Genomic DNA, 14,190 nt, shown 5'->3' on the forward strand with positions numbered 1-14,190 from the left:
AAATTTTAATTGATCCGTAAACGTCTGTCCGCAGGCGTCACGGCGCTTACGTTGAGCGATTGCATTATTAAACCGATAGAAGACGTTACTAGAAGCGCCGTCGCGGACGATGACTCATTGAAAATCGCTTGTCTTATCTGGTCGTTGTGTTACGCGAAATCGTCTATCTCGCGACTGATCGGTGGCGACGAGGTAAAGTCTGGGGGAAGGTAGCGTCGCGATGCGAACCCTTAACTCTGGAACTACTGAACAATGAGACAGAACTATTTATAATCTGTTATGAAAATTAGAGAAACAGATTTCTTAAAATTCAAGGAGCTGCACCTGAAATACAGGAATTTAGTTTGAAATTTCTTATGGAATCTTGATCATCTTAATAATGGCAAAATTGAAATCATTTTCATACGTCTAGTTCTAGTGTTAAAAAATGCCATCTAAAGAAATCAGGTTATTACCATAGCTGTAATTTCACCGTAGTAAATGAGTGTTTATTTTATAAATTCAAACACATAAATGAAATGAGGTGCAGAGTGTGGAAAAAGAGTGTTACCACGCTTTGATAGTTTGTAAAGCGTTTACTGAACATAGTAAAATCATTTTTTAACGTGATTTTGTTTTCCAGCTGTCGAAACGTTTGTTTACATAAAAATCTGGTGTGCACTGATCAGTGATACTAGCTGAGCACGAGGAGAAGTAGATCAAACTGAATGCTCAACGTTGGCCAGTGGTTACCGTCTGTGCCAAAATTAGTATCAAGGGTACACGTTTATTATTGTAATTGCTAATTGTTGATAGCAACTGTACGATTGACTTATAGGACTCGCTTGGAACGGCTGGGACAGATAACTCTTTACGGGAGCGATAATCGCGCGACTGGAGGAAGATAGAGTTTCACGAGGCAAAGTTCGAGTATGGTCAACGGTCGACAAAAAGTTGACGACTTCTCGCGCGTATGTTATTGGACCGATTCGTAAGTGTCTCGAGTGCATTCTTGAGTGCTTCGAAAACATCTTGTCGTTACATGAATGTTAACTTTGCTTTGATGTTTGCTGTTTCGTTTTGTACGAGCATGATCCGAATTTCTATTGTAGTGATATATAATATATATATGTAAGAATTTTTATTGTAGTGATATATAATATATATGATATATATATATATATATATATATATATATATCAATAAAAATTCGGATCATGCTTGGACAAAATGGAAATTGAAAAAAAATTAAAAATTAACGTAGATTAGCATTAGAAATTAATATATGTTAACCCTTTGCACTCGAGAAGCGCCTTTCAGTCGCCATTTTTATTTAACCCAATAAAATGATAAAACTTAAAATTCAATATTAAATTTTTTACAATTTATCAACACATGGAACATTGAAATAAAATAGTTCCTTCACTTAATTTATCCAAGGTATTTCTGTATACTAGTTGTGAAAAATACCATTGATATTTCATCAGAATGAATATTTGTTGAGAAAAATACTCTCGAGTGCAAAGGGTTAATATATAATTTAGTTTATTCAGCTCAACAGCTAAAAATAGAAACTCGGTTCACGCTGTACTTTGTTTATTGCACCATTGTGACTTCTAATAGTGATTCTAATAGAAATTCGAATAGTAATAACTCTCTAACAGCTGTTCCTAACAGTAATTTATCTTTGGTTCGCAGTGGCACGCAACAATGATCCACAACGCACACGAGATTAAAGAAGACAGAGAACAGGAGCAAGGAGTCCAACAATGATGCGTGCAAGTGCAAGACTCGCGACGTAGGACTCTTACGTCACCGGATAGAGTCGATCTTGATAGGTAGGAGTTATTGCATCGGTGATTTCTTTCTGTAGATGTTCTGGGCGTGGACCGTTCATTTTTCCATTCAACGCTATATTACCCTTCATTAGCATAGTGATAATTAATTCGTTCCCAAGAGTGTTCTAGTCTCGACTTGACGGATCATGAATTATCGAGGTTTTCCTCCTTCTTTTCCCTCGATTTCATTAAACAAAATGCATTCCAGCTTTACGCGGCCACGGTTAACCGAGCGGTTAAAATTTTCAATTACATTCAATTAGAACTAATTAAGAACGACAACCATCGTCTTCTTGAAGAACTACGATGCCGGCGGTTGTCTCGTTGAGCTGATTTTTTCATCTGCTTGTGAATATCTGGTAACGTCGCATGTATAGCGCTGCATCGAGAGTAACGTGACATTGAATTTTGCAGGGGTAGACAGTGGACGAAGGATGGGAAGGATACGAATGCAATCATCATTTCTCTGCGAGTAGAGGTAACTAGCAAGAATCAATTATACACAGTAAAAGGAAGGTACTTGATCGCGTCGATGACAGGGGACGAATAATTCATAGAGCAAGGGATGAAGGGATTGGCAATGTTTTCTATTTCATTTCGTCACAACATTGTGGACACTATTATTATAAAAGAACGCTAAAGATTTATAAAATAACTGACAGAATCATATTCTCTGCAGATCCAAGCGCCAGTAAGGCTCATCATTCTCATTCAAATGTTAACCCCTTGTCCTATGACTTCTTTCCTAAGTTCGCTCTCAAGTGTAATAATTACAAAATAATATTTTCTTTGACATTGTCTGAATCAAGTAATACTTCTATCTGTTTCACATTGAAAATCTCCGCGTTACAAGACAAGTGTTTAATCTCGATTCGCTAACAGGGAACTTTGGACGACGCGTCGATGATGCTTGGAAGCAGACTGCGGCGGCACGACGACACGACACGACGGCGGAGCGTGCACGGTACGTCTGGCGTTGGTGACGTCACGGCAAAGGACGACGACGCCAGTTGGCGAGCTGGCGGTGGAAAGGGAACATGTGACCGGCCGGGAACACGCCGGACGAGCCACGGTCGCGATCGGCGTGGCAGTCGGGAATCAGCGAGTGCTCGCGCTTGGACTTCAGTGTCGGAGCAACTGGTCCACGTCGTAAAGTCGCGGCAAAAAAGCACGTGAAAGGAATGTAATCTCCGTACGAATGACCGATCATCTACCCGTGTACGACGCGCTTCAATACAGACACTTCATCGCCCACGGTGAGTGTAGCCATAGGAACGGATTCGCGTCCCGTCCGTCGATCATCCGACGAAACACGCGCATGTGCTCCTCGTGCCGTGCACGCGCCAGATTAGAAGCGTTTCCCTTGTGGCAAGGACGTGCCGAGCGATCCACTCGGTCGATCATTGTACCCTGGTCATCAGACGATCACCGCGGTTCAATTATTTCCACTAGAGACGCTTAATTTGGGATTTACAATTAGAAAATCGTATATCTAATTTCTCTTCGATAAGAACACGTCAAATGATTCATTTGGCTGATCATTGTTCCTTGGTCATCAGACTATCACTGCTGTTCAATTATTTCTACCAAAGACGCTTGATTTAGGACAATTAGAAAATCGTATATGTAATCTTTCCTTAGTGGTAAGAACACGTAGAATGATTCATTTGACTGATCATTGTTCCCTAGTCATCAGACTATCACTGCTGTTTAATTATTTCTACTAAAGACGCTTGATTTAGGACAATTAGAAAATCGTATATGTAATGTTAACAGTTGAATACCATAGGACAGTGACCCCAAACTAAATCGAATTACTATAGTTCACTCAATTAAACGATAATTATTTGAAAACACTTCTATATTACAAATAATGGACTGACCACTCAGTTAGATGAACTTCAATGAAACGTATCACTCTGTACAAAAGTAGAGTACATACCCGCGTGGAATAGGTAAAAACAAATTGAACTCTGAACTCGTTTCCAGAGCAAGAGGTTGATCTCTCGCAACCTAGCCCTTATCGCTGCAACCGGCAATCTCACTGCTAAACGAGGGTACATCGAAAACAATTGCAACGTTCGAATACGTATGAATCAATCTCCTATGTTTCGATAATGTATTGTATGCATATTCATCCAGTGTTCACCACTGAATTTCCCGGTTGAAAAGAATTGTGTAACGAATTAAATAACTATGATATTCTTGGAGCGACTAGGGCTAGAGGTGACTTTCTGTTGCTCGATTCGATATAGCGAAATCATGAAGTCTTATTTATAATATTAGTCCTTCACAATGTAGAGGTGACTTCACGTTACCACATGATCTGCTATCTCGGAGTTATGAAGTTTTATCTATAATGGTAATTCTGTGCACTCTAGAGGTGACATTCAGTCACTGTCCCCAATTACCTGGTACGGACACGTGGAATACTAAAAGAAATAGCTTTATCTCAACTTATGTAAGACTTCTTTATCCTGATTATGAAGGGTAGTATAAATATTTCTCAAAACTAGTACTATGCTCAACAAGATATATTGTCGAGTAAGAAGGATTAAGCTGTGCAACACATCGGTATGTGGAATATTCAGATCAAATACGTTTCTTAGTTAACGTATGCATTCTTGTTAGTCGGTTTCAAAGAGTGTCGCCTATAGAAGGCGAGCAAAGCTTCCGAGTGCAAAGCGCTCCGTTTTTCAATCTTGTTTGACACGTTGAATATTAATACTTAGTGATTAGAAGACAGATATGTTTGGACTGGAAGCTAGACCGCGTGATGCATTTCCAACAGGAATATTCAGCAGCCACGAGATAACGATCCCGCGTGTTAACACTAGAACTACCGTACCAGTCGAAATGACTGGTTCCAATTTTTTTGTTCAACAATTATTGATATCTTCGAAGCATTGAATATTCGAAATGATTTTGAAAATAGTTTCACTAGAGTACTATAACGAATGTCTGAAAGAACTGAGAATAATCTATTGTCACAATTTTTATAGGAATTGCATATTAATCGTATTAAATGCTCGGTAGTTCCAGTGTCAAAGGTATTAGCCTCCCCTCGTCGGATTCAATGAAAGTTCTACACGTTTGTGTTCGTGTACTAATCGCGTCGCACTACAGGCGTTATCGTAACAAGGAGAAATGTCCGACAAACACCGGGGCATTTGAATACGGCCGATTATTTTCTACCGGGCCGACAGACGATGGCACCGTAATTGCCGGCAGGACGATAACAGGACACGGTGCACGCGGAAAATGCACCGATTCGCCGGGAAGCCCGCTGGAACGGTGAAATTTAAATTTATAAGCGCGCCGACGCTTGTAATTGCTAATCAACTGGCAATAGACGCACACGCGTATCGTGCGCACGCCCGAGATCTATCGCGCAATTTCTGCTACACCGAACCAGTTTTTTTTTCTGCCGTTCCAACGATTATTTTTACGGGAATTATTCAATCCGGTCGCACGCGTGTCACCGATGCGCATAATTAAGCGCCGCGAGATAATTCATCGGCCGATGAATAACTGGGAGGAGCATTCGAATAGGAGCAACAAGAATTCTCTCGGTATTCCCGGTGTTTACGCGATTTTTCTTATCGATCTCCCGGCTTTCCGTCGACGGTGGAAACATTGATCGACTTATTAACCCTCTGCAATTAAGATGTGACCCTCCGTTCGATTCGACGCAAAATCGTGTGATTTAATGTATAACGCTTCGCTGACTGAGATGCTTTGTAGGAAAGCGAGTGAAGCACTTTTATTCTTTAATAATTAGTATTTAAATAGAATATTTATAGAGTAATTACTTATGAAACAGTATGTAAACACTTTGATATCGGTAATTGCGGAACGAGGAAAACCTGTCGTTTCGATTGACGTTATCTTGTCAACGATTTAATCCTCGCCTAATTTATATATCGAGCGTGATGAACGCAACTACTCGGTCATTAACCCTTTGCATTCTGCAGTTTTTCACTGGAAATATTTTAACTTTCCGATGAGATAGAAATATTTTGTGAAACTCGCAAGGAAACCGTAACGTACATTGAAGAATATATTTATATAAAGTTATAAAACATATTCCTTTGATGAAATTATTGAAAGTATTGAATACATTGATAATTTGTGTTCATATGTGGAATATATTTTATAACTTTCAAGTTACAATGACGTTAAACTTTCACGCCTGAGCGTATAAAAGTTACAGTTAACGGATTGCCCCATTTTATTCGCCGGTTTCCGTTGCAAAATGGAATAAATTAACAAGATGCCAATATATTGATATGTGACTACAAAGTTACACGGAGGGATAAGATAACACAGGATAGTAATAAAAAGTATTATCGATATCCTGGCAGGGAACATTGAACATTTTCATTTACAATGGAAAATGTCGAGCGAGAAGGGTTAATCTGCCCTCTCGGAGGAACTAGAATAGAACCGGGTATAATGTGTCCGGCGGCGACCTAAAAATACTATTCCACAGTCTTGCGGCATCAAGGGACGACACGTCCGATATGAATTTGCAGAAGTGCAACGCACTTGCGCCGATGTAACGAGAACCGCGGGGGGAACCACCGGTGAACAGCGAACGGGGCACAGGTTCCGTGGAACAGGCTCGAGGATTAACCCTTTGCACTCGAGAGGTGACTCTCACTCGCCAGATTTCACACTGTAGAACTTATTATTATAGAAACCGATTTAGCAATAGGTAAACTGAATTGTAAATCAATAGAAATCTCAAACACTGTTGGAGTTTCCACAGAGAAATTGGATATTTCCTGTGAAAAACTTCTGGAGTGCAAAGGGTTAAACTAACAGAGAGAACTATTTTATGAAATTCAATATTGAATTGTAAGTTTTCACTGCACATGTGCAAGTTGCACCGCGGAGTGCACAGAGATAGACACTATTCGAGGAAAGCAAACAGTTTGTGGAAACGCATGATTCATTCTACTGCTAATGACTGTGCGAGTTCTTTATTTATCAATCTTTTCACCGTAAGAACGATAACGACGATAATTGTTAGATTTATATTAACTAGTATTGACATTGATTACACGTAATCGAATGGAATGATTATAAAACACGTACAATTAGAATTGTAATGAATCGAGAAGAATTTACTTGTTAATTGATTCGTACGAATGTTAAGATAGAGTTTTATCGTTGATTACGTTCACAGCTAATTCTAAATAATGTTTTATCAATATAGAATCTCTGATTTCGATTTAATGAGATTACTGGCTAAGGAATGTTGACTGATTTTCTATTTTTCTGAGATCGTATGATGAAATCTTGCGATAATGCACAGAAATATATCTGTTAGCGTGTCCCGTATAATCAGGCATACATATGTATAAACCCGTGGACTCTAAAAGCGCAGTTAGTAACAATTTTGCAAATTAACACGTCGTAACTGGCGCGCAGTTGCGCAATTTGTCGTCGATGAATATGTAGCCGATAATTGAAGGAGCTAATCACGTCTAATCGCACGTATCGGCGCAGAACTTGCAATTGTACGGGCCTTGACCTTCGTCTTCTCGACATTTCGCTGTTCGTCTGTTTCAAAAGACCGCCCGAGAGTCCCTTTCCGTGTCTCGAGTCGCGCAATTATTTTCGCAGCTCGAGAATGTTATTCCGGGGGAATTGTTTTCGAGCGTGCCAAGTTACAGTCGACGGCTTCCTCCAATTATCGAGGGAAATATTCGACGGGATATTCTTGAAACGAGAATCTGGAGACAGAGGAAAATGTAATTCTTCCTCGAATGTCTCTGGGTTAAAGACAGTTGAGTCGGTTGATTACTGTTGTTACGTACCAATGGGAACCAACGATGGATACGGGGATTTATCTGCGACACTTTCTGTAGATCTCGCTGAAATATATCTGAAATGTATCCTCGCTTAGATTTCTAGTTGCAGTTGTTAATTACGTTAATAATTTTGTTACAATGTATATGTAGGTGTATATGGTTGTCACTATAATTTCACTAATTGTAGAATAGATATATGGATTTATGGATTTATGGATTTATAGATTTATAGATTTATAGATTTATAGATTTAGAGATTTAGAGATTTAGAGATTTAGAGATTTATAGCTTTATAGATTTGTAGATTTATAGGTTTATAGATTTATAGATTTATAGATTTATAGATTTATAGATTTAGAGATTTAGAGATTTAGAGATTTAGAGCTTTAGAGATTTAGAGATTTATAGATTTAGAGATTCACAAATTCATAGATTCATAGATTTACAGATTTACAGATTTACAGATTTACAGATTTATAGCTTTACAGATTCATAGATTTACAGATTCATAGACTTATAGATTTATAGATTCATAGATTCATAGATTCATAGATTCATGGATTCGTAGATTCATGGATTCGTAGATTCATAGATTCATAGATTCATAGATTCATAGACATATCCGATGGATCCAACGTCAATTTACTGTCTCCCGCGTGCAACCACAAGTGCCAAACACCGGCCCGACACGAACCGACCTTCACCTTCGCGCGTTGCCTCTAACCGTTGGCGATAGACCCGATTTCTCTAACTCATCATTTCTAGAAAGTAAATCGCGAGCGATCGAGCGGGCGGTTCATGGGAAAACGGGCGTTATCCACCGCGATCGAGCCGACTTTTCATTGATACGCGCGCTCGATCGAGCAGCTCGTCCTTGATTCTTTCGATGATCCAATACGAGCGATAGAACGACTGCCGTCGAGAAGCAGCGGTATGGTCGAGGTCGAGCGCAACTGGAATTGAAACCTTCGATCGACGAATTCGGAGCAAGACCGTTAACGTAAACTTAAGATCGAAAGTAACGAAAGAGATCGAAAGTAACGAAAATGAATCAAGAATCATTGAAATTATTTAAATTATCTTTAACGCTATAGCTGTCGAACCAGTAATAATCACTTATTCCAAATTTCCTTTTAAAATGATTGTAAAAATTCAAAAGCTTTCCTTAAAAACTAATTAACGTCTGAGTATCATACCTAAAATGTATCTATGAAAAGATCTTGTAGTATCTACGAAAAGATACGGACAATTTGACTGATTGGTAGTTCTAGCGTTAAGGATTTCGTTGTATCTTATCGAGAAATCGATCGGCACTGATTTACTGATGGTATATTGTACGTGTACTGATTGTTGTCCGTTTAATTGTTCCAGTGACCAGGGGACAAGCGCATATCGGCGGCTATTGAAGCGCCTAAGCAGGCCGAAGAGACCAGGCTTCTGTAATCGATGGGTTGAGAACGCGAAATTCCTGCTTTCCAGCTTTTCTTCTCTCTTTGTAACCAAGGTGTATAGCTTACCGATGAGCCATGCTGAAGGTAGTAGGAGCCTCCTGGCTGCAGACACGCATCTCCACTTATATCCTCGTCGCCGTTGCCCTCCTGGGAATTGGAGCGATAATCCTCGGCGAGTTTGGACAGTAAGCTCATTTACCGATGACGGATACTTACGGTCATGCCTCCATCTCTAGCGACGCATAAATCATCGTTTGTCTTTTAGTTTGTTGGTTTAGAAGTGCTGTTGGTTTCTCACTTTGAGGTTCACGTCGACGTTCATTCGATTACAGCTTAATATGACGCATTTATTTATTCAAGAATATTTGGGAGTCATTGAAATGTTAGCTTTAAATGGTACAATTGTGATACCACAAATAAATATAGAAGAAACTCAAACTTCAGTAACTCGAACTTCAGTAATTCACATTCCAACGACTGAAATTTCAGTGACTGAAACTTCAATCATGTTACCTTTAAATGGTACAATTGTGATACCACAAATAAATATAGAAAGAATTGTTGAAACAGGTAGAGGTTTCAATAAGATAGAATGTCGGGTCTGACTCGACATAGGACTGCTAAGGGTTAACCCTTTGAGCGCTGAATACTCCCAGCTGAAACGTATTTCTGCTCATCTGAAGGTCAATGAGTAACGTTAGCTCGTGCAGTTAATTTAGTTGTAATCAAATAATCGTGACTCCTCGGTTTCCTCACATTCAGTGATGCTAAGAAACGTAGGATATTAATATAAAACATTGAAGGTGCAATGTTACTCAAACATTCACTTAATCTATTACATAACTTTGGTGCCATTGCCAAAGAACGTCAACGTTTCTGCATCAATCCAACAAACAAAGGTACTACACCTTTCATATCATTTTTAGGAGAAACCTTATCACAATGTCAAGCAGAATGCACCACGTACACTTGAATCCGCAAGTCACCGTGTACATAGTAACAGGAACTGCAACGGATATCAGAAGATGTCGAAAATGATAGTGCGTCGCTCGTTCCGATACTCGTATCACACATTCAACGCGTACCACGCGTGTGCTATAGTCTGAACAGCATCAAATGACCTTCCAAGACTGCCTCCCCCCTCCGAGTGGCATCAGTCACAAGTTTTACCATTTTGCTTGAACGAACTGGATAATATGAATCCATAATTCATTAAGTCAATTAAATCTTATGTATCAGGAAAAACGTACACCGACGCGTATGCTGTTAATGTCAATTAATTAACAATAGAAGGTCGTTGATTTTGTTCAGACAGTAGTAAGCTACAGTTGGTAATAGAGTAAGTCTGAGAGGGATGGCCAACATTTTCAGAAGACCTATTGCCTCATAGACTTCATTGATACAGAAAAATATATATTTATGAAAGCACATAGGTACATAAGTAGAACAGTTAACCCCTTGGCTTACAACAACGTGTGAGACTCGTGGTGAACATTTCAAATAGAATTTAACAAACGTAAATACCACTCAATTCCTTTGAATTCAAATTAAATATTAATCTTCCGTTATCAGTTATTATATCCTAGGGCAAACACAGATGTAGAGTATGCATAGAATTTTTATCTCTTTCCAACAAATTATCACTGACAAAGTTGTATTGATCACAGTTGGAAAATAAATCATAGAGCAAGGGGTTAAAAGACCACTGTGCAAGGTTCAAGGTTTTGTCTTCACCTATTACATACAGATATGTACACTAATTTTGTATTAGTAATCTTGTACAGTGATAGATTTTCAAACAACCTGGAACATGTAATCCAATAAGGCTATCGTGTACAATATGTCGGCAAATTTGGAAGAAAAAATTAAATTTGTCAAATGTCTATGAGACCTGCGAGCCATCTCACCCGGAACTACCCTACCAGCGTGGTGGCGATCTCGATGAGACCGGTCGCGGCTCGAGTATCGAGTGACGCGACGTCTGGCTTCTCAAATTCTCGCCCGAGTTTTATGTATCGCGCGAGTCGGCCGGCAAACACGGCCGGCTCTGTTCAAAGGTTTATCTTGTACTCCGCGTGTATACAGTGTCGCGAGGCACCGTTTCGCCGAAAAGATAATGCGACCTGTTGCTCTCGGGAACGCATCAGTCATCCCTGTGTGCGTAGCCTATTATAATTCGTGTGTGGTCCGCGGCAACCTATTTGCTCGTTCCATTATCGCTCCGCCAGTTCGCACTCCGCGGAGCGCTGTAGGTAAACCTGGGTGTCAGACACCGGGGTGGCACTAACATTAGGTTTACGGACATTTATTGTACACTTCATTCTATTATTCCTAAAAGAATCGATGCTCGTTTATTCAGATTGTGGGAACTGGAGATTTGATAGTAGGTAATTGTAGTACATGTCAGTGTGATTCAATCAAAATCAAAACATTTACAAAATAATGTTTCTAAAATCCAATATACGTCAATTTGATCTTGCTGAAATTTTGCACGCATATCTATAACAATATTGTCTTATATATGAACCTAGAGATATGAAATAAATTGTAAATAAAAGTATCTTTTTATTGGAAAACATAGCGAAAATTTCATGTAAAATTGTAAACCTAGTGTTAACTTGAAACTTCTAATATTACAATGATGATGAACCGCTGAAACATAGATTACTCTTAATGCTCTGTTTGTTTACACAGCGTTGAACAAGATGGCACTTATTCAGCGACGGTGTCATGGAATCACAAGGGCGGGTACCGCATTGACTTCTGGGGCCAAGGCAACGATTTGAACGCCGTGCCATTGCACGCAGCTCGGGCGTACTATAAAACAGGAATTTTCGAGCATGGGTAATTCACATCATCGTTGCAGTAATACAAATTACGTAACTTAAGGAACTTGTGAATAACAGAGCTGGTATTTCAGATGGTCCTTCATTGAAATTGAGACGTCTTCAAAATACCCGGACACCGTGCAGGCCTACGCTGCTGGTCTTCTGGAAGGCAGCCTCACTTGGCAATTGATCCATCATCATTGGTACAATACCGTCCGGGCGGAATGCGAGAAGAAGGTCGCCGAGTGCCGGAAGTTAACGCGGTACCTTCGCGACAATACTGCAGTTATTCGTGAACGCGCTGAGCTGTTGGAATCCACTGATCCTTTTTGGCATATGGTACGTGACGACAGAATGATTAAAATAATATTCATGATTTATTGGATTCCAGTTGCTCGATCAACTGTTGGTACAATATTAGTCGGTAAAGCAGGTATATGAAATATATTTGAACCGTTTGTTTCAGGTACGATTATTTTACACGCAATTAGATGGCTTAGAAGCTGGCTGGAAATTTGCTGTCCGCAGGAGCCGTGTTTCGGTATCACTAGAGTCTGAAGATTTCCTTTGGCTAGCCCTGGCCTCCGACGTGCCCGGTTTTCAACGGGCGTTCAACATATCAGACGTTCCTTTAAGCTCTATGATCTATCTAAAATCCTTACCGCGAGACAATTCGGAACCCTTGATCGCGGTTGGTCATAACACCGCCTCGTCGTAAGTATACCTTATCGTACACTATTTTCTTTGTTTTATTGGTACACCAACTAATACACTTTGTACGTGAATGCGGCAAGGATTACGTTGACGACCGTGGGTATATGTAAACTACTGGACAGAATTCATTCAGTTCCATATTCGAATCTAACATTATTTGTTTACAGATACATGCAAATGTTGAGACTCTTGAAGAAATACACGTTCGGTTACCATGTACTGCCAGGTATAAAAACTGCCGCATCAACGCCTACTCGGTCGATAGTGATGTCATCTTATCCAGGAGCTCTGTCGTCCCAAGATGAATTTTATTTACTGCGAGGCGAAAATCGTGAATTGGTTGTAACCGGGACGTCGCTGTTAGCGACAAATCATAGCAACTGGAGCTTCTTGTTTCCGAAAGATCATGTACGGTTAATTATCATTGTATAGGTCCCTAACACTAGGTTTACGGAGCGTGTCAATTTGAGGCACATTGAATTTTGTAAACATCTGGTAAATGTTTCCTAATTGTCTATTCTTAAATTTATAATTTTCAAAATCTGAATAGGCGACTGTCAACTGTAGGAACCATAGAATACACTGTACAATAAATCCCCGTAAACCTAGCGCTAATAATAGGATCACTGATGTAAAACGATGATATTCCAGGTAATGTCATCCGCAAGATTAATGGCGGCGAATCGTTTGGCAACGGACGGACAGTCTTGGTTCGAAACCATGTCTCATCAAAACGGAGGTGCTTCCGCGGCCCAGTGGATCACCCTCGAGCCACGTTCCACGACTATATTGTTGGTGGAGCAGCTGCCAAGTCTGACAGTCGCCATAAACTATACGGAGGAGTTCAAGAAAAATGGTTATCTAATCTACAGCGGTATATCAAACTTTGAGAACGTCGACGAGATCGTACGTCCCGCCAAGAAGGATGTGAACGAGTGGAGGGACCGTTTAGCGCGCGCGCAGGAGAACGTCACCACATTCGAGCAATTCCGACACATGATGCGTGGGTGCAGCCAGGAAGATTGCACTGCCGATAATCTGAATTTAAAAGTTGATCCACTGAAGGAACTAACGTATCGCGGCGATCTGGAGGTCGAACCGGTACCGTACGGTATCGTGGACACGAAAGTCTTGGCCGTGAACGCCGACGGCTTCGAAATTTTCGAGACATTTTCGGGACCGGCAACATTGCAATCGCGACCACCTTTCAAATGGTCCGAAACCTTTCCTAATATTTCTCACATAGGACACCCGGACACTTTCGACTTCGAGAGCGTCACTCATAGATGGGTTTGGGTTTGAATAACGCTAACATTATTTTACTAAATTGTATATTCACGCGACTCTTAAGTCGCATACTTTTTACTTATTCTAACGAGCCATGATAACGTTCCGTTTATTCCGTGTAAGTGGATCATAATCTCTTTTAGGCGAAATTTTTAATAATGGCATTGTATATGTATTTTATGTCGTTAAGCTGGCTCTTAGCCACCTTTGGTGAATTTTATGAAATAAAGGAAAATGTAACGACCTGTTTTGTTATTCCATTTCCATCAGATGT

At 40.0% G+C, this 14,190-nt stretch overlaps 1 protein-coding gene across 1 annotated transcript; it reads left to right on the forward strand.

Moving 5' to 3' along the window:
* Nucleotides 1-2,878: 2,878 nt before the first annotated feature.
* lama (phospholipase B domain containing lamina ancestor) lies at nt 2,879-14,159 on the forward strand. Its single transcript, XM_031988434.2, has 7 exons — nt 2,879-3,073; nt 9,008-9,272; nt 11,782-11,931; nt 12,008-12,254; nt 12,382-12,629; nt 12,797-13,037; nt 13,281-14,159. Exons 2-7 carry the CDS (start codon nt 9,163-9,165, stop codon nt 13,929-13,931), a joined length of 1,647 nt encoding a protein of 548 aa, XP_031844294.1. The 5' UTR covers nt 2,879-3,073; nt 9,008-9,162; the 3' UTR covers nt 13,932-14,159.
* The last annotated feature ends 31 nt before the right edge of the window (nt 14,160-14,190 follow it).

Source organism: Nomia melanderi, chromosome 11 (genome assembly GCF_051020985.1).
Source record: "Nomia melanderi isolate GNS246 chromosome 11, iyNomMela1, whole genome shotgun sequence".
Lineage (NCBI taxonomy): Eukaryota > Metazoa > Arthropoda > Insecta > Hymenoptera > Halictidae > Nomia > Nomia melanderi.